The sequence below is a fragment of the Ambystoma mexicanum genome, chromosome 1p, assembly GCF_040938575.1.
Source record: "Ambystoma mexicanum isolate Mex_15411 chromosome 1p, UKY_AmexF1_1, whole genome shotgun sequence".
Lineage (NCBI taxonomy): Eukaryota > Metazoa > Chordata > Amphibia > Caudata > Ambystomatidae > Ambystoma > Ambystoma mexicanum.
Genome location: NC_090921.1, coordinates 526438777 through 526466248, shown reverse-complemented (window position 1 = coordinate 526466248; position 27472 = coordinate 526438777). Strand labels below are relative to the sequence as shown.

Genomic DNA, 27472 nt, shown 5'->3' with positions numbered 1-27472 from the left:
GCCTTGGATCCACCATTCCACTGCTTTCACATTTGAATCCATGTTACCTCGAATCCTGCATTCCTATGGATTGAATACACTCCACAATCCTTGCCTTAAGTAATTATCCCCACCTACAGCTCCAGGGATGAAGTCATTTTTATGCCTCTGTAAAAGTTATGTTGTCATTTCTGCACATCTTACAAACACTTGTTAAGTGAACATAATACATATCTTGTATAGTTCCTGGCATAATCAGTTGTCCAAGGTTTGGGTGTTAGAAATTGCATTCTGAAAATTGATTAATACACTTACGTTAGACAAGCATTTAATTTAACTTTCTGATGTGGTATGTCCAATTGGGCAGTTCATACACACATAATGAAATTAAAACTGCTTTGGCGCAGTACACTCAACATGCCTCAGGGGCAAAGTTGTATCTTAGTACTAGAACTACTGCTCAAAGGTTTGAAATATGTTCCAATGTATTCCTTTGTTAAATAGGTTGTGATGTATTTTTTGAAAATGTACCAAGCTGTGCTTAATTCCCACAAACTGTTTCCACATATTGGTAAAGCGTTAGCTCCTCTACGTGTAAAGCCTTGTAAGCGCCAAGCAGAGTTTTACAAGTAACTGAAAACAATGATTGAATTGGACTATAGCTGCGACTTCATAGAAGAGCAATTACTTTAACATTCATATTTTTGAACAATAGTTTTCCAATTATAGTAAGATACTCACTCCGGAGTAGGTTTTAGTTCACCTCTTAAAGAGATAATTGGTTAAATGTCTTTTGAAAGCAGTTAAAACTGGTTTTTGTGTGTACCCAATATTGCCTTGGTGCTTCTATTTGTATAGGGGGGGGCTCAGCGTGCGCGATGCTCTCCGTTACCTTGGCCACCAACTGATTGCATACACAGAAGCTTAATCCAGCCCTACAAAGAATGCAAAACGAGATGTGCTACTAGATGTGGGGCTAAAGACTACAGCTTTTTACATATCCGTTCCATGAACACCCGATGATCTCTAGTGATGCAAGTGGGCAGTGGTGATTCGGCATTACTAGTATTAGTGTGCTAGTGAATTGTAATACTTAGCAGTAATGTTCTACTACTCAACATGCAGACTACTGTAGCCTGGCAAACATTAATGTATTACAGTGTTCCTGGTATATGTGGTGGTACAAGAGAATGTGGACATTAGTAAAGGAGAGTACCTAATTAAAATGTTAAAATGTGGTTTGTGAAAACTTCTAATGACATTTTGGCAACTGGCCTTGCCCCGCCTTCCAAATTAAATAGTGTTTCTTACATGATTTACAAAATATTACATTTGAGATTTTACGCAGCCATTCTTTTGCAGGACCGGCACATGTTTGGCTCGGACTACCAAGCCAGACCCAGCAATTCGGCTCCCTATCCCCCAACCTCTTCCTGTCAACCCACATGGGATGTATATATTGTCTTGCTAACAGCTGCTTTTCCCATTAGGGTCTTGAGTCAGGCATTCCCTTTGTATGGCTTCTATTGGCTCAACTCTGCCTCTTTGGTGGGCAGGAGAATGTGGCAGCCAGTCACACACTCAGTCCCGGTGATGTTCCCCAAGACAAACAAGCAGTATTGACAGTCGCATAGGACCTCAGAAAGCCCCAAGACGACTGGCAACATGAATATAAAACATGGCAAACCGTTTCAAGACTATTGACCACTGACAAGTTTATGGGTTTGAACTTTATCTTTCATGTGTCCCTAGAACACCCGGGAAATAGGTGACCTGCTCTACAGGACATATAAGTGTTAGTACAAGGAGATTACTGAATATGACTCCAGGTGTTCAGTTAGCTAAATATCCAAATACACTCTTCCCGAGATCTGTGACCAGGAACAGAACTTCCTATCATAGAGAGGGTTTCCCATGTAGGCCTGTTGGATAGTTCTTGAAAGGGCTCATCTCTCACATTGGCGCAACCTGCACTTCAAGTTATAATCCCAAAAGGGTTGGCTAAACCCTACACCCTTCCACTGTCTAACCATTACATTGAGGACCATTAAATTGGGGAACAAGAGCGCTTGGAAGAAGGAGTAACGTGACAAATTGCAATATAAAATTGCTATTCTAAAATATCCATAAATCTGTAAGGCTGAGAAGGACAGTATGCTTGTTATCTAGGATGATTTTTGCCAACTGAAATACGGTGGCAGAGAACATGCAGGACACAACTGTTATACGTGCAATTAACTGCCTGCTAAGCCGGTTGAGCAGGTCACACAATAAACGGGTACACAATTTCAGAGGTTATCCTATCGAAGAATAACTACATGGGTAAACAAATGTGTAGCGCTGCTCTCTGAACCAAGTCTCCTCTACGGATATTCTACGGTTGCTCAACAGAAATATTGAGACACAAGAGTCTGTGTTGCTGCTTTTTTCCACAAAAAATGAGCTGAATCAACATACAACTAGTGATGCCAAAATGTGAGACTACGTTAGTCAATTTGGCATCCTAGAGCCATAGACAGGGCTCCAAAATGCAGGATCCATTCCCAATGAGGAGGTACAGGGAGAGAGCTATCCTATGCCATGGGCATACACTGTCAATGACCAGGCTGCTGCTCTTCCAATTGGAAGGAGGGACAGCTGGTAAGCGAGGGGAGACACAAGAGAGTTAAAGTGACCCAAGTGTAGGAGCAGGTGGGAATAGGATGTACCGGGGAAAGCAATAGAGAGGAACAAAGGTGCAAAGGAGTGGTTTAGAGGGAGAGTGCGAGCCAGAAAAAGCAAGACAGGTGCAAGGGAAGAGGAGATGCATTTATTTACTGTTGATATATAATATAATATATGGAACAAGTTACTTACTTGTAACTGTTGTTCTCCAGCATGGGTCTGGCATGGATTCACATGCTCATGAATATTCCCCGTCGTCAGGCTGGGAATCCACGGTAAAGAAAAAAATCAGTTTCAGTTCCGTTTCTGAACTGTCTTTCTCCTAATAACCAATCACTGGTCTCTGGGTCATACTGCCCCAGCCAATGACTGCCCTCTACCTAAGCCCCTCTGGCAGCCATCTTCAGATTTCGTAGCACGTAAAGTGGCAGTAGGACAAAGAAGAGCCGCAGAGGGGTAGGCAGGAGGGTTTGCATGTGAATCCATGCCAGACCCATACTGGAGAACAACAGTTACAGGTAAGTAACTTGTTCCTTCTGCAGCATGGTGCTGGCATGGATTCACATGCTCATGAATACAAGAATACATAGTGGTACACACATGCACAACCACGGGAGGTGGCAAGGCTCAACATTAAGCATTTCAACAACTCAACATTAAGCATCCCTTACCTCCTCACCAGGCTCACCTTCAAGCGAACAGGTTGCACAGCACTGCTTGGCCGACTCTGGACTCCTCCCTCGAATCCCGGTCGACGCAGTAGAATTTCATGAAGGTGTGCGTCGACCTCCACGTAGCAGCCCTGCAAATGTCCAGCAGGGGCACACCAGACAGGAACGCCGTAGTTGCAGCGATCGCTCTGGTCGAATGGGCTCTCGGACGGCCAGGCAACGGTCGGTTTGCCAACCGGTGACAGTGCATGATGCAGCCGGAGAGCCACCTGGAGATGGAAGCCTTGGAGAGGGCCTTCCCTTGGTTCACAGGGCCAAAGTTCACAAAGAGCTGTGATGTCTTCCGAAAACTCTTTGTGCGGTCCACGTAGAACTTCAGCGCTCTAGCCACATCCAGCGAGTGCAAAGTCCTCTCAGCTGCCGATGAAGGTGACGGGAAGAAAACGGGTAACAAGGGCTTGTTGGATTGGAGGTCCGACGGCACCTTGAGCATGACGGAGGGGTGTGTCCTCAGCATGATTCTCGTTGCGTGGAAAGTCAAGTATGGAGGCCTACAGGAGAGGTCCTGGATCTCTCCCACTCGTGCAGCGTTAATTGCCACCAGGAACGCCGTCTTCCACGATGGGAATTTCAGAGGTGACGAATGCAGGGGCTCCAACGGAGGACCCATGAGCCTATTCAGCACCACATTGAGCTCCCACGCCGGGGCTGGAGCCTTCACCAGCGGGAACGAGGGGAAAAGTCCTTTCATGAACTCTTTAACAAGGCGATGCGACCACAGCGATGATCGCCCTGGAGTTCTGGTGTAGCGGGAGATGGCCGCCAGATGGATCTTGATAGAAGCGTGTGCCAGCCCCGCCTTGGCCAGCGACAGCAAGTACGGCAGCACTTGAGGGGCCGTAATCCATAGAGGGTTTATCTTCTGTGCACAGCACCAGACGGTGAACCTCTTCCATTTATGTCCGTAGCACTTAAGAGTCGAAGCAGCCATGGCCTTGGCAAGCACCGCTGGGATATCGTATCTTCTGAACTCTAGCGCTGCAGGAGCCAGGCCTGCAGGTTCAACAACCCCGGGTCGTGGTGCAGAATCTTGCCTCCTTCCCTGGCGAGAAGATCTGCGTCCATCGGAAGCTTGACTGGAGGGGACACTGACCTGTCCAGAAGGTCTGGGTACCAAATCTGCCTCGGCCACGTCGGTGCGACGACGAATATCCTGCACCGGGACCGTTGAATGAGGAGTCGCAGAAGCAACGGCAACGCATAGAGAAACAGGCCATCACAGGGGAATGAGAACGCATCCCCCATCCTCCCCGGCTGGGGAAACCTGCTGGCGAACCTCCGGCACTTGGTGGTCGTTGCCGTGGCTAACAGATCGATTTGGGGATTGCCCCATCGTCGAAACAGCAGCTCCATCTGATCCTGTTGAAGCTCCCACTCGTGGCAAAAGCGCAGCTCCCTGCTGAGTGAGTTGGCGACAGTGTTCTTCACTCCTGTCAGATGAAAGGGTACCAGGAACATCCTTGGGCGACGGCCCAGTGCCGTAGATCCTGCGCTTCCTTGGAGAGAGCTGGGGATCTGGTGCCCCCCTGCTTCCGAATGTAGAACATCATGGTGGTGTTGTCGGTGAAGACCCGCACCACCTTGCCCTTGAGGGATGGAAGGAATGACTTGAGGGCCCAAAACATGGGCCGCAGCTCCAGGATGTTGATGTGCAACGACTTCTCCTCCGGGAGCCAAAGACCTCTTGCGTGGAGATTTCTGGTGTGTGTGCCCCATTCCTCCAGGGAGGCGTCTGTCGTTACCGTCTCCCGATGCGCTGGGGTCTGAAAGTCCGTGCCAGGTGCTAGATGTGCACGGACCCTCCCTCCCACCATCGAATCTCTCGACGGAATGCCTCGTTGAGGGAGATCTTGCCCTTGAAGCTTTCCACCGCTTGCATCCAGCGGGCGTCGAGGAACTCCTGCAGCGGCCGCATCTGAAGCCTACACAGCCAAACGAGGTAGATGCGCGATGACATCAGGCCGAGCAGGGACTTGATGGACCTCATCCTGGCAACCTTCATGGTCAACAGCCGTTGTACCTTGCCCAGGATGGCCTTTATCCTGTCCTCCGACGGTGAAGCTAGGCGCGCTACCATGTTGAGTCTGGCTTCCAGGAACTGAGCGTCCTGAGATGACTCCAAGCAGGACCTCACATAGTTTATCGAGAAGCCCAATTCCATGAGCAGGCGGACGGTCTTCGTTGTGTGTTCGACGGCGAGTTCCTCTGACTTCGCTCAGATGAGCCAATCGTCCAGATAGGGGTAGACATGGATTCCCTGCAGGCGCAGCCGCGCTGCCACCAGGCACTTGGCGAAGACCCTTGGGGCCGACTTCAAACCAAAGGAAAGGGCCTTGAATTGGTAGTGCCGCCCTTGCACCACGAAGCACAGAAACATTTGATGTCCCTTGTGAATGAGGCTGTGGAAATGGGCATCCTCCAAGTCCAGTGCTGACAGGAAGTCGCCCTTCATCCAGCTGTCCCAGCACATGCTGAAAGGTGACAATCCGGAACATCTGTGATTTTATGTATTTGTTTAGGCGACGCACATCTAGAATGGGCCACCAACCGCCGGTCTTCTTTCGGACGAGCAAGTACCGCGAATATATTCCGGAGCACCAGAGCCTCTTTGGGACGAGTTCTATTGCTCCCTTTTTTAGCATTGGTCACACCTCCAGCAGAAGCTGCGGAATGTGGTTTTCTTTCCTGGCCACAGGTGGGAAACGGGGACTCTTCCCTTGGAACTCCAGAGTGTGTCCGTGGGCCAGGGCATCCAGCACCCAATGGTCGGTGGAGATGGACTTCCACACGCCGACTAAGTTCGCCAGCCGGCCTCCCATCGGGGTGCTCGACGTCATGGCCGGTTCAGTCCAGCTTCGCCGAGGTCTTACCACCTTGGGCCCCTTGGCGACGACGACAATGTCCTCCAGCCTTGCTGCGGCCTCTGTAGGCTTCCTGGGATGAAGAACAGGCCGCTTGATGGTATGAAGCAGAGCTGCCGCTGAATCCTTTGGAGGCACCTTGTGACTTGCCTCCGGACGGCCGACATGTCCAGTACCCTACATCTTGATGAAAGTCGGTGGCTCCGAGCCAACCACGCCGGCGAAGGCAAACAATGTTGCCCATCTGGAGGAAGCCGGTGTCGGTGATGTCCGTGGCAACCTTGATGGCGTGGTCCGATGCCACCTCGCCGTCTCGCAAGATTTTAAGGGCAAGATTGTCGTCTGGGAGGTAGTCCAGGAGGGGGGGTGATTTTAAACCATAGCTCCCCATCGTAGCAGGCCACGATAGTGAGAGCGTTGGCCACCTTAATGGTCGTCGCCGCCGACGAGATGACCCGATGTTCCATGGTATCCAGCTTCTGCCCCTCGCCGTCCGGCGAGGAAGTGGAAGTAGATGCTGTCGCCCCTGCAGATTTCTTCTTGGCCCCTTCAGATTTCTTCTTAGCCGCCACGGAAAACACTGAGTCCGGGGACGGCTGCGCTCTGAGGTACATTGGTGCAGACTCTTGGACGCTGTACTTCTTCTCGTACCGGTCTCTCTTTGCCGGGTTAGAGGATGGGTTCTTCAAGAGGAACAGCCCTTTGTCCCAGATGTTGTCAGCGAGTCGCTTGTGACGGTCCTTCATGGTACGGCAGGACATGTCCTTGCAGAACACACAGGCCTCCTCCACGTGCGATTTGTCTGCATACAGGCAGTAGAGGCACCGGGAGTGCCCATCCTCCTTGAAGACGTTCTGTAGCCCACATCCTGGGCAGGTCCTAAACAGAGGCGTAGAGTCTCCTTTGTTTTTGGCCATGACCACGAGGGGTAGGCCTCAAAGATCTTCTGGAATCCTCCAAGAAGTGAAATTCGATGAAAATTCGCCCTTGACGGACGTAGAGATTTCCGGAATGGGCCCCATTAATCGGAAGATGAATCGGTGAAGTTTGAGGCTCAATTTGACCGAGAAAATAAGAGTAAACTCTTTGAAAAAACGCAATACGCAGTAAAAGCTCGAGAGCTAAGCACAAGGACTCCCAATACTGCGGTAGAAATCTGAAGATGGCTGCCAGAGGAGGGGCTTAGGTAGAGGGGGGCAGTATGACCCAGAGACCAGTGATTGGTTATTAGGAGAAAGACAGTTCACAAACGAAACTGAAACAGATTTTTTTTCTTTACCGAGGATTCCCAGCCTGACAACGGGGAATATTCATGGGCATGTGAATCCATGCCAGACCCCATGCTGGAGAAGGGATACATTACTCACCGTAATCGTATTTCTGATGCTTGTATCAGCTTAGATTCACATGCTATGCATAGCTGACATCTAGTGGAAGCTGCAGAGTATTGCAGTTGTTTTTGAAATGGGACGTCAGAGCATACCAGTAATAAAATCCCTAGTGTGACGTCCACTGTACCCATGGTCCTTCACGCGTCGAGGTCCCACAGATTGTTTTGTTTCTGACATGAGGTTGCATGAATTGTAGCATGAGTACATGTGTATCAAAGCAGATATGTATAAGATAAAGCTCAAGATAAAACATCTATGCATCTACTCCAAGGGGAGGAAGTGTGGGTACATGTAAATCTAAGCAGATACAACCATCAGAAATACAATTACAGTGAGTAACGTATCCCTTCTGAGGCTTGTGAAATCTGCTTAGATCACATGCTATGCAAAGTAGCGCCTATAGCCCTTGTGGAGTGAGCACCTAGTGTGAATGGCAGTGTTTTGCTTGATAATGAGTAGCAGAGCTGTATGCATCCGACTATCTAGAGATGGCATTTTTGGAAATGCTGTCTCCTTCTCAGCCTGCTGCTACGGAGACAAACAGTTGGTCCGTTATCCTGAGCGGTCTGGTCTTGTTTACATAGTAAAGGACCGCCCTCCTAGTTGGGTTCTGAAAGAAGGCCGGTAGCTCAATGGATTGGTTAATGTGAAATTTGGAGATAAACTTAGGTGAAAACCTAGGGTGTGTTCTTAATACCAATTAGTCCTTGTGGATGACAAAGAATGGGTCTTGCACTGACAAAGCTTGAAGTTCACCGACTCTTCTTATGGAGGTTTTAGCCACCAAGAAAGCAGTCTCGCATGTGATGTGTTTAAGACTTGACTTATGCATAGGCTCAAAGGGGGGGTCCCATGAGCTTTGCAAGTACTATGTTGAGATCTCAGCCTGGCGGTGGGTTTGAAATAGGAGGGTGCAGTCTCTTTACTCCCTCCATAAATGCCTTAATAACAGGAACCTTCCACTATACTTTATTGTGAGAGGTGGTGTATGCTGATAAAGCCACCAGGTGAACTTTTATAGAGTTAAAAGCTAACCTGACTCTAAGTGAAGCATGTAATGAAGAATTTGGAATGGAGTAAATTCTAAGGGGTTTATTTGTTTAGACTGGTACCAAATTACAATTCTCCTCCACTTGTCAAAATAACAGTGTCTGGTGTTTGGTTTATGTGCCTCCTTGAGGGTATCCATACACATTTGTGGTAAATTAAGATGTCCAAACTCTATGACCTCAGGAGCCATGCTGCCAAATTCACTGAGTGAGATTGAGGGTGTAATGTTGCCCCTCCGTGCTGGGATAGCAAATTGGTCTGGCATGGGAGTTTGATGGGATCGCACATCGCCAGTTTGCACAGATGTGGATACCAAGGTTGTCTCGCCCACATGGGAGCAACTAGGATAAGCGTCATCTGTTCTCTGTGAATCTTGTTCAACACCCTGTTCATTAGTGGAGTTGGGGGGGGGGGGGAGCATAAGCTAATTTCCCTGACCAGCTCATCCATAGGGTGTTCGCCTTGCAGTCTGGTTGGGGAATCCTGGACGCAAAGTCTGGGCATTGATTGTTTTCTCTTGTAGCGAACAAGTCTAGTGTGAGGTAACCCCACTGCGAGAAAATTTGGTCTACGATGCTTGTGTCGAGTCGCCACTAGTGATCTTCTGGTAGTGGATCTCTGCTTAGCATGTCCGCGAGTGTGTCTAGTTCCCCTGGAACATGTTGGGAAGTAGGAACATCCCCCATTTGAGTGTCCATTTCCATATTTTCTGTGCTAGCTTGGACAGATTTGGAGAACATGTGCCCCCTGCTTGTTGAAATAGAACATTGCAGTGGTGCCGTCTGTAAGCATCTGTACCAATTGATTTGTTAGCTGTGCTTCGAAAGGCTTGGAGCGCTTTGACTACTGATAAGGTTCCAGCAGGTTTATATGGTTCTGTGCTGTGATGCAAGTCCACAGACCATGAGACCATGTGCTGTGAGATGAAGGTGATGTGCCCCCCCCCCCCATCCGGGAAGTGATACATCTGTTGTGACTATCGCTTGCTCGCCGGTGGGTGGAAGGGTTTTCCCTTTAACAGATTTTTGGTTGTCCACTAGCGAAGGGCTTGTACTAGTATTTGTATTTATTTATTTGTAACGCGCACCATCAGGTCCAAGGGCATCCGGGCGCAAGTGTTGCCGAAACGACCACTAGATCATCCCACTAACTGCATGCCCGAGACCACTGTTCCACCAACCACTCCTGCATTTGGCGCATGCACAGTCGCGAGTATGGAACCAGGTAAGTACAAGATGCCATCATGCCAAGCAAACACATAGCTTTGCGTACGTTTATCTGGTGACCGGCTTGATACTGAGGTATTTGCAGCAGTATGTTTTAGATTCTTTCCTTTTCTGGAAAGACCAGCCCTTCTTCTGTTTTTATGACAGCTCCTAGGAACCGTTTGGTCTTGTTTGGCACAAGGCTTGATTTTTTTTCACATGTATTGAGAAACCCAATTGGAAAAGAAGGTTGATTGTTCTTTGAGTATTTTTATGCAGATTTGGGGTGACTCCCCTGCGATCAGCCAGTTGTCCAGGTAGGGGTACACTGGGATTGCCTCCCTGCGCAGGTGTGCTGCTGCCACCGCCAGTACCTTGGTGAACACCCTTGGAGCAGACACTATTCTGAAGGGTAGCACCTTGAATTGGTAGTGCTGGTTTGTTATCTTGAAACGCAAGAATGTTCTATGCGCAGGGAACATTGAAATATATGAAAATAGGCATCTTTCATTTTCAAGGTTGCCATCTAGTCCGCCCGCTTTAGCAATGGGATTACTTCCTGTAGCGTAGTCATGCAGAATTTTTATGGCTTGACATAGGTGTTTGCAGGGCACAGATATAATACTGGGTACATTGTTGAGATCTTTCTTTGGCGCAAGGAATTACGTTGACAAGATACCCTTGTTTACCTGGTTCACCAGGATGATTTCGATGGCGTCCTTTAACAGCAGCATTGCGACCTCTTCTAGAAGGATGCACTGCTCCTCCTCTGTGGTGAATCTTTGGCGCGGGGGATGGTTGCTGCAGTAACTCTATGCAATAACTGCCTGCCACGGTTGAAAGCACCCACTTGTCCGAGTCGATTCCCTCCCATGCGTGGATGAAGTGCGTTATACGCCCTCCTACTGGAGCGGGAGGGGACCAGAAGCTGGTGGTCATTGCTTTGGAGGTGTTGCTTCACCTCTGGAAGTGCAAGACCTTCCCTGGCCGCGTAATCTAAGCTGGCCCCTTTGGGAGCCTTCAGAGGCTTGTCCTTGATTGGAACCCCAGGATAAACCCCGATTTTGGCTGTATCCATAACCCCTCTGCAAATTTTGTCCCCCGAAGCGATGAAAATTGTTACCGCCTCTCTGGCCTGATGGCTTGTTAGTGAGCTGGCCTAAAGACTTAAGAGTGTCATACTCTTCCTTAGCACTCTTTAACGCATCCTCAACCGCTTTGCCGAACAGGACAGTAGGTTCGATTGGCGTAGCCATGCATGGCGTTTTATGAGTGTTCCTTCTACGATGATTCTACCAGCATTATCTGCCGCAACCAAGTTATTTTTTTAGGATGCAGTTAGACACCAAATCTACTTCTGCTTCTGAAAGGGACAGTTGGGACTTTAGAGGTTCTGGGGCTGAGGCCATTAAAGTTGCAATCTCTTCCCACTTGTGGCAGATGTAACTTGCCAGCAAGGTGGTATTGTTGGCAATTCTTCTTTGAAAAGCCACAGAGGTGGCCACGTTCCTCCCAAGTGTAAATCTTCTGGCTCTCTTTATCGGGGGGTGCTTCTGATGAAGTTAAAGGTGTTCTCGCCCTTTTCCTTGTCGTGGCAACTACCAGCATTTTCTCAATGCGCGGGTTTACCGCCCGCGTTTGATTCAGTGTCTCTAGAGAGGGTGGAATTATTCTCGGTTTTGACTGTAGAATGGGTATAAATTGGGTTACAGCCTTTTTGTCCCCCAATATGTCCTCTACAAAATTCTTGTCGAATTATGTTTCCTGAGTTTGAATTTGGAAATGCTCTGCTGCTATCATAAGCATGTCATTAAATTGTAGTTGGTTATCCACCGGTGAGTCTACCTGATCTGGAGAGGGTAGGATGTAAACGTCTTCTTCATCTTAATCATAGTAATGATCTACCTCCCCTAGGGTATCTTGCTCCCTCAGAGTCTGTATTGGGATCATAGAGGTCTAATTGGTCCCAGTCTTGCTGAGGGGTGACTTGAAGGGTGTCTGGACGTGCCCTTTTTGCTGGGTGTTGTTAAGACATGGCGCCACTAGTTGGTGGCGTGTTTTGTATACTTTCTATTGCCTGGGGATTTTTCTAAAAAAAATAAAACTGCCATAAAAGACATGCGTCTCATCACAATCAATATCCTCAGCAGGCCATTGTGAGGAACTTGGTATAGTTATAGGAGTGGGAGGCAATTCTGGAGCAGGCTGCCTTTTGTGTTTCCTAGTTGCAGCCATAGTACCCTCCCCCTTGGGAAACACTGTCTTTGTCTCTATGTGATGCACTCTCTTTCTCTCTATGGGAATGGTGACTCTTTGAGGTGTGTTTTTGTGAAGTTCTCCCTTTAAGGAGTGTCTCTGGGACATGTTTTTGCACCAGATGGGACATTTTTGTAGTCTGCATGTTTTTTGCCGATTTTGACGTTGACGATTGTCGAATTTCGGCAGACGGTCAGTTTTCAGCTTCTGTACTGGACATGCCGTCTGAGTCGGCTTTATCTCGCGACTTTGGGGGCACACATGAGGCGAATGTGATCTCGAATGCCCAGAGGACAGTAAGCTAATGGCCCTTCCCCTTGACGCTGTGTAGACAGTTTTATCGTGGACTTCTGGCCTTGGGGTATGTGCTTTGTGTGGGATGACTTGTGTGTGCTAATGCTGCTGGGTGTCATCCCCGTAACAGCACAACCGGCCTGTCTGATGGGGTAGGGGGCAAGGACGTGGGAATCCAAAGGTTCCCCATCACCTTCGTCGTTCCGAAAAGACGCTGGATGCACCCTCCACGTCCATGGCAGCCTTGGCCTGCATGGCGTGGTGGGCCCAACGTTTTGTCTTTCGGTCCTTTAGGGTCTTAGATTTGAAAAACTTACAAGCTCTACTGTGGCCCTCATCATGAACCCTCGCAAGACAGGGGTTACACATCTGGTGCTTGTCCTTCCAGGGTCATTTTTTGTTGCAATTGGGGCAAAATTTAAAAATGTGCATTTTCCATGATTGGCTGGAAAAGCAGCTTGGCAAACAGAGGGGGAAATGGGAAATATGTGTTCTCTTAGTAGCCTAAACTATGACCACCCCCCACTCTCCCTACTGTCTGGGCCGAGGCCCGGGAGCGGCCTTCCAAGGCTGAAGGGGTGTCGTCGAGGCAAGTTCTGCGTCCGACGACGTTTGTCCTTGTAACCATTGTCGAAGGTGATTGTCGAAGCTCGGCAATATAAAAGACAGAAAGAGTAACTAGCTCTAATTAAGTTGTTAACCAATGGCATTAGACGAAAAGGAACTCTGTGTTTTAGCATCCGATGATGAAGGTGGAAAACAATCTGAGGGACCTCGACGTGTGAAGGAAAATCGGTACAGTGGATGTCACACTAGGGCTAGTATTACTGGCACACCCCGTTGACGTCCCTTTTTCGATTTTCAAAAATAACTGTAATACTCGACAGCTTCCACTAGATGTCGGCCTATGCATAGTATGTGATCTAAGCAGATTTCACAACTCTCAGAAAGATACATATATATATATATATCGTCAACAGCAATAGAGATTACTTTGCAGCACCATTTCTTTGCAGCCACGAAAGAAGAGCAGAGGGGGAGGGTGGGGGGCACAGGTTCAGGAGCAAAGAGGTGTAGGTAAGAAGAGCACAATAAGGGTAAAAAGAGGGGATGTCCCTGGTTGATAATTGGCAGTGCCATATGTGTCTTGCATGATTTAATTGTACATCAAATATATCCAAAGTAGCAATTGACAGAAATCTTTCCGTTCCCCCTCCCCCAAAGTATTTTAGCATATATTTATATTTGTAATTTCACAAAGTAGTGAAATGACGATATCTTGTTCTGATTCCCACTCAACCCCAGCACTAAAGTGTGCCTGTGCCAATGTCTTCCACTTGCACCCTTCCTGCACTATCTAACCCAACTACCTCTTCAGTGCTTCGAAGTAGCTTGAGGGAGTGATTAGGTTATATATAAAAGCAATCAAACTACTCAATACAGCGGCTGCCACCATCTCCTCGCATCCTAGCTCCTACCGTTTCTCCACATCCACTTTCTCTACATATCCCCTCGAAACCAGTCTCTAGTGGCGTACAACACTGTATCAGCAACACAGTATACACAAACAATATAACCAACTGCAGAGCTGCAACACAACCTACATTTACAAAACACCACGTTGACTCCTGAGTAAGACACCGGTGTATCGGTGGGAGCAGAACATTTGTTAATGAACACCTCCTAAAACAAATAATGTTAGGATCTTTGTCAGACCTGCTGCAAAAGGAAACCGGCTTACCTCAAACACTCACTTTGCATGTTGTCACTTGATTTACATGCGTACCCCTCATGGGGTTAGAAAGTTGGAGATCGCCTCACGCACTGATACCTATAAAGCGCCTGAAGAGGGCACGCCTGAGGAATTCTGGTTAACGTCATTCAAGGTGTCCGGTTGCCAACACACGAGCAAATGTTAATTTTGCAACACACTCCAGGATAAAGTTGATTGAATGTAAATCTAGAACACAAGCTTCCGGTGACTAAAGTTTTCTTCTAATGTGTTCACCGCCTGAAGCTATCGTGGTTGTCGCTTATTAATGAGCAAAGGAAGGGCTTGCAGAGAGTAAAGGTGTGTGTAGGAGATGCCTGGGGGAGTCTGGGGAAGGATTGGACAGCCGTTTTCATTTTCACAATCTGCGTGCGCCTGGCGTGTCTACCAAGGGGTGCGTGAAATCAGCAGGATGACTGGCCACTAGTTCCGAGGAGTGCTGCAGCCTTCAGGCACTTCCATCTGGTCCTTTAGCACGAGTCCGAGCAAGTCACATCTCAAATAAGCCTATTCTAGCCATCGTTTCTTGTGGCACCTCGGAGCAAATACAATGCACTACAACACAGGAAAAAAAGTGCAAGAGGAACAGAGCGCTTCGGGTGCAGGTTATAGGTGAACCACAAGTCTCTGATGGCGTGCTTGCAAGGACCCTGCATAGGGCACCTCTAGGCCCAGTTGCAGTAGCTACAGCCAGCCGGGTGGAGGAAACTTCACATCCACAGTAGTGCACAACTGGGATTGCTTCAGAAGGTGAACCTATATCCAGCAATAATTTAAACTTGCACAAAGAATACCCTCAGAGCTAAATTACGATCAGCACCTAGCAAAGGAAGTGCACCCTTTCCCTCCACCACTTAAAGCAGAGTAAAAGTGGCAGCGAAAGTGGATTTGCAACACAGTAATGGTTGCCACTACATCGCAATCTGTTCTAGTTAGAAGCTGTGCGAGACTGGTCAACCATCAGGAGCTCGAATGCCCACCAACCTGCACTAAAAGCCACTCACTTCTGGCACGAAAGTAAAGAAGCACTGTAGGGCTTGTACTCGGTTGACACAAGCTCTTGCTTTTGATTGCCATATATGTTATTTGCATGACATCTGTTATGCATAGAATTTCCTGGGTAGCACATGCCAGAGCCTTTTGTGGACATGCACCATCAAGGAAAAATTCGGTGCTCTAGCCCGAGTCAGTCACAACAAACCCGTATTCCACGTCTAGGCAGCATTAAAATGTGCCATTACAAAACCCTCGCAGAGCACTCTGTAGCTAGAGGAGTGGCAGAGTGTGGTATCCCGGGAAAAGGGCAAAACCAAAGCGGTTACCCATCATAGATCCCACATGAAACCATGCTCTTAACTGTTTTCTCACCTGGAAACCGTGATTTAAAGTCATAAGATACAACCACTTATTTAAACCAAACACATAGCCAGTTATTTCGTACAAAATTAGATTTTTAAAATCATGCCAGTAGTGTGCAAATGTGGCACTCAATGCCCCCCTGTTGTACGCTGCTGGTTGGAAAGGAGGCCATATTCATTCAATTAACAATAGACTAAAGCATGTTTTTGCCCATCCCTTCCAACACCTGATGGCACAATCTATGCTGGAAGCCACGGGGTCTGGGGCGACGACCCCAGCGCACTGGATCTGTGCAAACACCTACATCAGTCACAGTTTCTATAAGCACCTTCCCCAAGGATACACAGCCTGAGAAAGCACCCATATTGCTCATACATCCTGTAAGGGCGCCCTTCCAAAGGTAGCACCAACCCTTGGACCCTGGAACAGTGTGAACACCCACATTAGTCACATGGTTGGTAATAGCACCCACTTGGATGCTGAAGCATACCTAGTGACTTCATGTCATTCACAGGGTTTCTGGTAGCAGCCGTCCTGATCAATGCCTAAAAGCAACAGTGTAACTGATGAAGGCTAATTTTTGAAAACCGTTTGCCCACATCACACACAATAATGGCCCATTTCAGTTTCCGGCAAAGCTTAGTTCTATGGGAAGCAAGTGCTTGCTTCTTGGGGAAGCTGGCTTAGCTCTGGTGATCAGACAGGCACTTCCAAGGCACAGGGTGTAAATTCATAGCATTGTCTCCATGCCTGCTAGCGCTGGCGTGTGGGCAGTACATCAGTAGGCAGCATCGCCAAGCAGATAGTCTTCTGTAGCCATGTGTCTTTTGGAGAGGACTCGCTCACAGATAGATGGGCTGCTCCTGGCCAGTCAACAGTCTATACGTAGAGGCAGGCATTGTCTTTATATGAACCTAGAGAGAGTAAGGGAGAATGAGGCATTCGGAGTGGTTCATGGTACAATGAAAAGCTGGTGGACCAGATCTTAGGCTTAGGCTTTAGGCTTTTTTTTATATAGCGCTACAAACCCTCAGGTATCTGAGCGCTGCTTATTATTACCCACGGTGTGTGGTGCTCATTTATCGACCTCGGAAGGATGAAAGGCTGAGATTGGCCCCGCCGGGATTCGAACCTGCGTTAGCAGGCTCTGCACGGATGTCAAAGCGAGCGCTCTACTCGCTGTGCCACTTGACCGGCTACTCCACACTGTCTGCTTCATCCCCCTCATCTCCCTTCTACAGTTTTTTTTTTGTTGTAAATCTTTTTTACAAACCCCCACCATCTAAGCTAATATTCCCTCCTGCTGCAGATCCTCCACCTTCCGATTCCTCTCAATTATGGTAGTTTTCCGCCTTCCCGTTCCCCATCCATGCCACAGTCAATATAGGCTTCCTCTTTCCCAACCTCACCATCTCTTATCGCCAATTCTATCCTACCCATTAATTTCAGCGATTTCGTAACTCAATACCAATGCTTGCTCTTCGCCTTCAGCCAATGCCTCCCAGTCCTATTCACCAGCCTTACTGTCTCTTAACATGCTCTTCTTTTTGCTAAATGGTGCACATGAACCCCCTTATGGCAGTCTCCTCTTCAACCCAGACAAAACAGAAATAATGATAATCTCACTCGTCCCCCACCCCCCCTCCCCCTCCCCCTCCTTTCCCTGATTCTTTCAAGAATCGACTACACAAACAGCATTTACCAAGGTATGCCGGACTACCGCACAAAAAAACTTCAACAGAACCAAAACACAGCAGCCATACACCTATTCAGGCTCAAAAGGAGGAAACGCATACCACTGGCTCTCCAAACACTCCACTAGATACCAAAGGATCCAGTTTAATGCCCTCTGCATCACACTCTCTACCTACCAACCAACGACCTAAAATTGAGAAATTACATACTATTAAAAACCGGTTTAGCTCTATTTGAGCGAAAACAAATTGACCCTTTCCGATTTGACTGAATTCTTAACCTATTCCCTTACCTCAAACCACATCTTTATTTAATTAAGATTGACCTAAATTCCCAAAGAATTCTAAAAAAAAATAATCAGTCCATTCGGAAAAGGTCAATTGGACCACGATCAGGTATGCTAATACCGTAGAAGCCAGATGATTTTGCAAATAAATATATCAGGCTCTGCCCTTTCCACTAGGGTGACCAAATACTGTAGCGCTCAAACAAGGAACATCTGAAAGCCCAAAGGACCACCTTAAATTCAGAAAAGTATAAAAACCTGACTTTTCCATGCTGAACAAAACAAAAGTTTAACCTACACCCATCAAGCAGCGGAAATGGAACTCCTAAATAGTTTGAATTTCATGCGCAGAAACAACCTAAAGGAACATCATACTTGCACCTGACATTCTGCCTAGAACACATCGCATTGCACTCAGGAAACTAAAACAACTGGAAGACATGTCATCAAGGTACTGCAAAAACAAAAAAACAATAGTGCCTCGTCTAACTCTCAGAATATCTAAACCTTAACACAGGACATCAACCATTAAAGCCAAACATCTCTCGTCATAATACAACCACCAACATCAAGACCAATCATTTGAAAGCCCCAGGTAAGCCTAAGGAACACGCTGCTAATTTTGGCCAACCTTAAATTTCTCTCCATCTTACTCACCAGAAACACATGCAAATCAGCCACTTGCACATGGTTGTATAAAATAAATTTAAAAAAGACCCTCTCCCCATAATACTTAAAACTTCACAGACTTATACCTCTAAATACAACAGACATACTCAGCCTCTGGGCAGCACACAGCCACACCACAAGCATCAGGCTGCTCCTCTGGGCACAAAGCCTTTGATGCCTTCTACACTCCCCACCAAGAAAGCCTACAGGCATGTAGAGCTCAGGGTACGTACAAGCCGTAACCTCAACAAAAAAGCTCTACAATCTTGCCTTGCCCTATCCTCCCACCTAACCAAACCCACCCATCCTCTCTCTTCCAGATCCACAACAGCGCCCGGAGACCATGTAAGCGGCAGCAGGGTTGGGTACAAATCCTAATAACATAATAGCCAATCCTGCCCTCTGCTTATCCATTTTGCGAGAAGCCTTTTCACCCCCGCACTCTTGCTCCCATCCCTTTTCTTCTTGTGCAGGCCAATCACTCTTTACCAGCAGCCTCATCCACCTAACTCGGCAAGTTCTCACCTCTCCAATGGCATTCATAAGTGTCTGTATGATCTTTTCATGGGCCATGGCCACCACGCTCTGGTCATTGATCTCGATGATGCGATGTCCCACACGGATCCCTCCACGCTCGGCTATCCCACCTCGCATCAGGCTGCAGATCTGGAAAGGGGAAAGGAGCTTCAATTGGAACATTTTGCTAGAAAATGTGTATGTGGGCTATATCGCCTTCACACAAACATTTTATCCATTCACTCCACATTAACCTGGAGCATATGACAAGGATGATATGAGTTCCGGCGAGAGAGTGGAAGGCATATTTAGAAAGGAACGAAAAAAGTTGTGACACAAATGGAAGGCCCTGAAGATAGGGGATGCAAAGTAGGCTTGCAATAATATTAGGTTTGTGAAGGAGGCAAGGAAGAGGGGGAGAAGCACAAACTAGCATTTGAATTACATGAAGCTGCTCTGTGACAAACAAGGAGGCTTAGTGGCTTACAGATGACAGTAGAAAATGATTAACACTCAGTGGTTTTGTCCCATCAATATATAAGCTTTATAGACCCAGTCCAAGGGCCATAGCGGGTGTTATGGGCCCTGAGCACAGACTTACAGGACAGAGAGCAACAAGGTAATTTAACAAGGTTTGCGGATGCAGGCGAACCTTACTCGCTCCCTTTGATGTGAAAGAAAGAAATAAGTGAAGTGAAAAGGGCATCATTGGTGGAAGTAATCCATTTATATGCCTATATCACAGGTGGTTTCACATGCCCTACTACCTGTGGGTAAGGGCCACTCCGATTTTGGTATTTACATTAAGATGGAAATGCACAGGCATGTTGATCGTGTGGAAGTCCTTGTGGCCGATCATGAGGAGTTGCTTCTATATTACACTCCACTTTACCGGCAGAGTCTTTTGGAATGAGTTGTGCACAACTATCTTGCGGGCTATACTGGTGCGTAGAGCCCACTAATTGGCCAATCTTAAAATTTCACATACCATTCAAGGGTCATAATACTGGCTTAAATAAAAGTGTTGAGTCTTCCTCAGTTAATTTATTCATAACTTCCTTCAAGGTATAAGTGGCAAAATTAAAATCGCTAATCAGTCGTGGATTCAATTTCTTGAATGTTCTCATTATTTGCAAATACTCAAAAATTATTTAGTAAAACAAAGTATTCATGACTCGAAGTAAAACGTGTTTGGCTCACTTCTTTAATGCACTTATGCTTCCTAAATTCAATAATGCCTGGGTACCAACAGCGTTTCACTAGACATGCCGCTTCTTTTTTATTAATCATTTCTGAAATCATTTGGTTCTGTGTATTGTATAATATAAGGACATTTGTAAAGAGGTCTTCTGATGCTTTTCTATAATAATGAGATGATACAAGACAAGTGATTGGTAATTATGTTTTAGCTGTGTAAGCCATGAAGTAAGTCATTTTTTTAAAATATATTTTTATTGTGATTAAAGTGCAACAATTTGGACCTAAAGAAATGATAAATTCTTAACTGATGAGAGAGAGCCATGAATAGTTAAAGGAGTAGTGCGCTCAAAAATATTATTGTCCCAAGCGTTCGGGCATGTGTATTTAAGCATACGTTGATCGATCGTAAAAACTTTTCCTATGCTCCTTACAGTGGTTTTCCTCACTTTTACATATGCGAAAATCAGGCTGCATGGCGCGGCCATTTTGTGCTAATCTTAAATGTTGCCGCATCGCCCTAAGCTCAGGTGCTCTTTCGGCACTAAATCATAATCACCACCCCCAAAGTTGACATCACTCGACACGTATGGCCCATTTCACAATGTGAATGCACGTCTCATGTCAACGCTCTCTGCTAATGGCGTGTCTCGATGGAAATGCCAAGATGGCTCTTGCCTCAAGAAGCATTAACAGACCGCTTCTCATCAGCCAACAGAGTTGCTTGTTCAGTCTTTTCACTGTCTTTTTTCGAATAAACTGTGACTAGTTTCTGCTCTTTTCAGCTATCCTCCTTGCTCGTAACCCGTGTGAACAGATAGTGCCAACTTTACTATCGATTTAAATTTTGTCATATCATGGCATCAATAATGCCCTACCAGTACAAGCCGGAGTATTCCGAGGGGGAATTAGCGGAAAGAGACAGATGCAGAAATGATGGGGGCTTCAGACGACAGTTGGGAAGATGAATCACCCTATCAAGAGCCTGAACCTAGTCGTATGGACGACGTCTCCACCTGGTGTACCTGCAATCGGGGCGAGGTCATGCCACCGAGGTGGAGAACTGCTTCTGCCGAGAAAACGCTAGATGCGGAAGAAGACACCACTGCTATGCGTTACCGAGCTGCATGACTTCAGTACAGCCTGCCTCACAAGGTCTGTGTTGAGGATTATGATGTTGCTTATGCATGAACTTCGAGCAACAGTTCACCCTCGCAATCCAAGTAACGAGTAAGAGTGCTCTAGATGTGATTTAACTTAGGACATGGATGCCTCCTATATTGTCGGAACTTTGATCTATCACTGCCAAATGAATGTAGTCTGGCAATTCAATAGTTCTCTCGCGCTCAGTTCAAATCATAGTGGTCATCTTATGTGTCTTTCATGTAGAACCAAGACACAATATTTCTATGTCCCCCAAACGTTATAGATTGCATGGGTGTTCACTTATGTGATGTGGCTACACTTTAACGCTCACGTTCATTGATCCATGAAGTAACATTTGTTCTGGCTACTATGCCATAGAATACAAGTTTGCATGTTCAACTAAGGTTTGTACACTGATCATGTTCATATAAAGTTACAGCTTGTATGTTTCTCTTCCACATGTGGTACAGGCTGGTGGCCTATCATTCGTTTACATGGTGGCTTTTTGGGAGGCTTGGACACTGCGTTCGACAAGTAATACCGGCCTGTGTTGTTGGAGCCATTCAAGCCAAATTCCCCAGCGACAGCGGACAATACAGGAGATTCTCCCACACTGTGCAGCAACCCGAAGTGTACAATGTTTAGTACATGTGTGACTTCAACATCAGCAACCGAAAAATAAAATTTGAAATTTTAATGAATAGTTGTTTCAATTTTTCTGTGAATCAAGGACGCGCTAACTTTTCCCGGCAGGGCTGGCGAGTATAAATAGTCCCCAGAATACAAATATAAGCTTTAGTAAATGAACACATCCAGAAGTGAATGAGACTGGGAGAGTGGTTTAGAGAAGTATAAAAGGCTTTATGTAAAGTCAGCACACAGAGAACTCTGCTGCACGTGGGTCAGCCGCGCTCATCTGGCCGATGTGAAGGTCAGGTCAATTCCGCAGGTGTTGGTCAATCCTGACCTTCCAAACTACATAACATGACACACAATGAATAATGCAAATCGTGTACAACCCCTAGGATGTGGGTATACCTATAAATTGTAACTACACAAACACATATCATTTTGAGGCCTTTGTGGGCGTAAGGGGTGCAATGGTCTTACTCTCCTGGTGCACGATTAGAGGATTGCATTTGAGATTTGTTCTGGTGCCATTAGGCAAGAAATAGTGAAGGGACACGTGTTGGTCTTAGCAAAATATAGAAGGACTTGTGGATAGGTTATATTGGGGCACTCTAGGGCGGTCAGTGGATAAGGCTCACGCTTCTGCTACATCAAAGTGAGAATGTATGGGCACAAGGGGCAACAATGAGATAACTTCCACAGGACTGGGTGAAAGGCTTAAGAGCAGCTTTGTGGAGATGGATGGGTTCCAGGGCAGCATTTGGCCCGGTCACACATAAGGCAGATGAGCTCAGTGGAATACACTGTTTGCTAGCAACAATTCAAGCCAGTATATCCGTGTGAAGTGAGTCTGTCTAGCACAGACTAAGGGGGAGTAAAAGGTGGAGGCTGGCTGTGTTTGCTGTTCGCGGCACTGCAAAAGGGGAGAGGAGGCTTCACATTAATCTGAACGCGGCATACTCCAAAATGGAGTCAGCGGTTTATACAAAATGGATTTGGACCGGGTCCTGCAGTAGACCCTCTTCTATTGTTGCCAGGAATGCTCTTCTGGCACCAGTGATGAGGCAAAACAACCGCTCTTTCCTTACACTGGCTGGATGTCCTCATAAGTGTGTCGCCTCCATTCAGCAGTTTTTTCCGGCCCCTTTCCTCATGGGCATCCATTCCCCCTCCAGTATCAATGATAGTTTGCATCTGTGGCCCTGCCCTCCCGAGGGTGCTGGCAGGATGGGAACGTCTGAGCTGCGCTACACCTTCCACACTTCAAAGTGATCTTCCACAAAGTGGCCATTGTACTCGGGGCATCCCGAGACCCAGTGTCTGCAGGCCTGTTGCCTTGATGCAGACCGCGGCCCTTCAATCCACGTAAGACCATGCCATAAACACGTCACTCATTCACATACATACCCGCTTTTCTAATTCTTTTTAAACCCCTAGATATTTACCTTGAAAACATCTGTGAGCACTGGAACTCAACTCGTGTTAGTGCTATCTGTGAGCACTGGAGGTCAACTCCGGATCGCGCTACCTTTTCTCCTGCTACTAACTACCCGGCTTGCTGAATCTCATTGATTGCTAGTCAAGGTAAGTCCGGTCACCTGATCGTCTCTTTTTGACCTCTCTAAAATTCTATCTATTTCGAACAAATGTACCAAGTAGTGTAATGTTCATTCATCTCATTGCCTTTACCATTGTCTTCTATTTAATTGGTTCTGTTATCAGTCTATAGCAAGTGTCAACATTGTCATTTGGGACAGAACTGCATCCTTAGCGGACCAGGTCTATAAGCATTTTTCCGTTTTGATGCAAGAAAGTACATTCAACGGACGACTAACACATTACAATTTGCGTCACCTCAATCATTTCTGTATAAAAGTTACCCTATTGTATGGTCTACTACGCTACACAGGTTTTGCTTCTGTGACCAAAACAAACATTGCATAGAAACATTGTGATATAATTCCATCACAAACATGCATTTGTGGAAAACATGATTGTAACCATATGTCCTTATTTTTAACAGATTTTTGATGAATGCCTGCGCGTATGGATGCTAATTGCCGTTCTGAGACCCATTCCAAACCCGAGAAGACAATAATGCATACATTCCTGAGGAATATAGATCTAATAAGAGCATGGTTCAGATATTGTGGATTTGCGCCAGACGAGCTGGAAAGTAGAACCCTGGCAGTCTCGATGGACTTGAAGGGCAATAAATACTGCATATGCAGCAAGCACTTTGCCCCGGATTTGTACAACCCATCGCAGTACACAAAGAAGCGTTGGCTCAGATCCTCTTGTTGACTGCTTGCGAATTAAATTACAACTCTATTAATGTACATGCAGGACCAGGTGAGTTCACAATGATGAATTAGCTGTAGATGATGAATTGGCTGTAGGCCTTGGGGTACCGAACAGATAACTACATAGACAGATTTGTGCTTTCGGTGTAATTGTGTGTTACTAAACTTTGCATATTTACCAGATTGTATTACTTTAGAACTATACCACATTTTGCTAGACATCTGTCCCTGGTTTTATGAGCATCAGAGATGACTATGCAATAATGCACTTGGAAATGAGCATAATCTTATCGTAATCGTTGTTTCTCATTTCAATTCTTTTAGGCGAGCATATTGACTGAAGCACAGACCCTCGACACTGGCGACAACACTACAAATTCAAGTATACCAATGGTGAGCCATACAGACTTGCAGAAGTTCATATTATTGACAGTTGGATCTTCCCACATATCTAATGCAAATCTAATTTTCACTTGATCACTTTGTGGCAATTCACTGAAAATGAAGGAGCTAGATTCTGCATCCTTTTCTTTCTCAGAGTACACAACCACTTTGAGCGCCCATCAGGTAGTTTTATGATAGCACAAATGTATTATACATGGAATTCTAAATGATAAGAAATAGTTTATGTATTCCGCCGTTTCTTTACATAGAGTATCAATTTTGCGTATATATATATATATATATATATATATATATATATATATATATATATATATATATATATATATATACACACACACACATCACTTCAATCGAATATTCATGTTTAAAAACAAAAACGTATTTGGAATCAAATTCTTTCGACGCACGAGTTGCTTACATACATACAGTCGTAAACAGTGTACGTCATTTAGTCTAAATAGACATTTTGAATTTCGCCTGATTGATGGATAGTGCACTTGATCAGTGATCGCCATGCAAAACTAACTTATTCTAATGTTGCACTGAAGCATTTGGCATGGTATGTACCAAATGTCTGCATCCAATAGTCTGTTCAATTTCGCTGTTTTCATCCAATCTAAAACAAGTACTGTGTTACAGGGTGATGATGGTACCTCAACTACAGTTACATCATCCTTTGGAGCTGTTCCCGAGTCTGAGGTATGTAGTATGCAATGCCAAATGCTTCAGTGCAACATTAGAATAAGTTAGTTTTGCATGGCGATCACTGATCAAGTGCACTATCCATCAATCAGGCGAAATTCAAAATGTCTATTTAGACTACATGACGTACACTGTTTACGACTGTATGTATGTAAGCAACTCGTGCGTCGAAAGAATTTGATTCCAAATATGTTTGTTTGTTTTTTAAACATGAATATTCGATTGAAGTGATGTATACAAGGAGGTGAATTAGAAGAGGAGGCACATGGATCAGAGATGGTGGCCCAGCTTGCAGGTGCGGTCGTCGCACCGAAAAAGACGCTTACACAGACGATGAACATGATTGCACAGAAATACAAGAACACAAGGGTAAGTTACAGACACATTTGTTTGCAAAAAGTGTTTTGTGCTGGTGTTGTCTTCATAACATGAATTTTTTATCTAAAGTGCTATATACTGCATGTTGGATTTACATTGAACATATTTTTACAACCCATCTCCTAGAGGCCCAGAAGCATAAGAACTATGAGCACACAGACAACATATCAAACCAAGGATGCCGATTGCCAAACTGATCTCACCATGGATCAACTATTATTTGAGGCATTGCGTGTTCCAATCAATAAGCAGACTCGAGATGCTTATGCCCAATGGCCAGAAAATGAATGGAATGTGACCAGCGAAGCAAGCAAAGTGTTGTTGGACCATTGCTACAATGTGATAACTGGACAAGATGAAGATGACACTGAATATAGGGAAGATGCTCTTGAATTACTCACTGACCCCATCACACAATCTACACCCGCAAAAAAGGGCCAACCAATAAACCATCAACATTGGTGGTTTCTCCAATTCGTGAACAATTAACACACGAAGATATAAGAGAGACTGAAGCCTCAACGGAATTGACCGAGGACCTTGCCAAAGATCTCGACTTCAGTGTGGGCAGTTCGCCGGATATTTCCACCACAGTTGAGTCAGAAACCACATGGACGCAGGACGATAGTCTAGTAAAGGAGTACAAATACATTGTATTCGACAGCTGCCTAGTACAGATTATACTGATGCTGAAATGTGTCCATCCAGAGAGGGGGGTAGAACGCGGGAAGCCATTGGTGAATGTTACTTGTGTATCACAAGGCACAAACTTGAAAATCAAAGCCACCCGTGCCCTGCTCTATGCACCATGTTCATGGTCTGCTCAACCGTTGCTGGGCAAAGTGCCAGCTTTCAACGTGAATTTTTATTCCCTGCAATTAGTGAAGCTTGAAAAATTGTACGAATGTCAATTGAATGGACATCCTCTAGCAAACGGTTCAGGCTAGCTGGCGATGGATAGTGTGGCAAAGTACTGCACATACCACGTTAAGGACATGTATACTAAAAAAATAGTGAGTTCTGTGGTCGTGCAGGGGTCCTAATGTAAATCCTCAGTGGCCAAGGAAAAACATGGTTTTATAAAATCCTGCAAGATCTCCAATCGAGGAGAATTCAAATAGACCGCATAGCCATCAACAGACATGTTTCAATTGCCAAGGTCATGCACAAGCAATTTCCAAACATTTGCCATCAATTTGATGTCCGGCACATAGCTAAATCAATCAATAAAAAAAAAACCTGGTTGCTGGTAAAAAAAGGGTTCTGAAAATATTTTGCAGTGGTCCCAGTCTTTCACCAACCATCTTTAGTGGAGCTCCAAAATTTGTGATGGGTCTGTGGAAATTATAATTGAAAAATGGCACTCATTGATGCACCACTGCTCCAACATTCACTCATCAAAAAAAACCAACATTTTCACAAATGTGAACATGGACCTTTATCGGAGGAGCAGGAACGCAAGAAGTGGTTGGTTCCATCTTCACCTGCACACAAAGCTCTTGAGAAATTCGTGTTTGATAAAAGTCTATCAAGAGATCTGAAGGGACTCACAGAATTCTGTCACAGAGGAGATTTGGAGGCGTTTCACAATATGTGCCTAAAGTACCGGCCCAAGAGATTGCATTTCGGTATACAGGGTATGGAATCTCGCACACTACTTGCGTTATTAGAGCATAACGAGAACATAGGCAGACAACAATCTAGAACTGCTGGAAAATTTGGGATGCTTCGATACAAAATGGCCTTTGGAAAAATAACCAAAGGGTGGGTGGTCAAGCCAATATACCAGGAAATGGAATTCAATTTCGTGAAAGATCCGATTTTGACTGTATTGGAGATGCATACTCATGGAATCGTTCGTGGTTTGGTTCCTAGGACACATACATTGACACAAAACATTGCAAACGTGCCCTGTCCACCGAAAGCAGAACTCGTGGAACAATTTGCTTCCCGATACAAATGATTATCAGCTATTTATATATTC

At 45.8% G+C, this 27472-nt stretch overlaps 1 protein-coding gene across 1 annotated transcript in view; it reads right to left on the bottom strand.

Annotated features, from left to right (window-relative positions):
• Positions 1-15632: 15632 nt before the first annotated feature.
• The window catches only part of APBA3 (amyloid beta precursor protein binding family A member 3), a 369129-nt gene continuing 357289 nt past the window's right edge, over positions 15633-27472 (bottom strand). Inside the window, exons 10-11 of the mRNA XM_069649423.1 lie at positions 18737-18877; positions 15633-16475 (exon numbers count right to left, since the gene is read on the bottom strand). Coding sequence (XP_069505524.1) covers positions 16404-16475; positions 18737-18877 — 213 coding nt within the window. The 3' untranslated portion in view covers positions 15633-16403. The remainder of the gene's footprint in view (positions 16476-18736; positions 18878-27472) is intronic.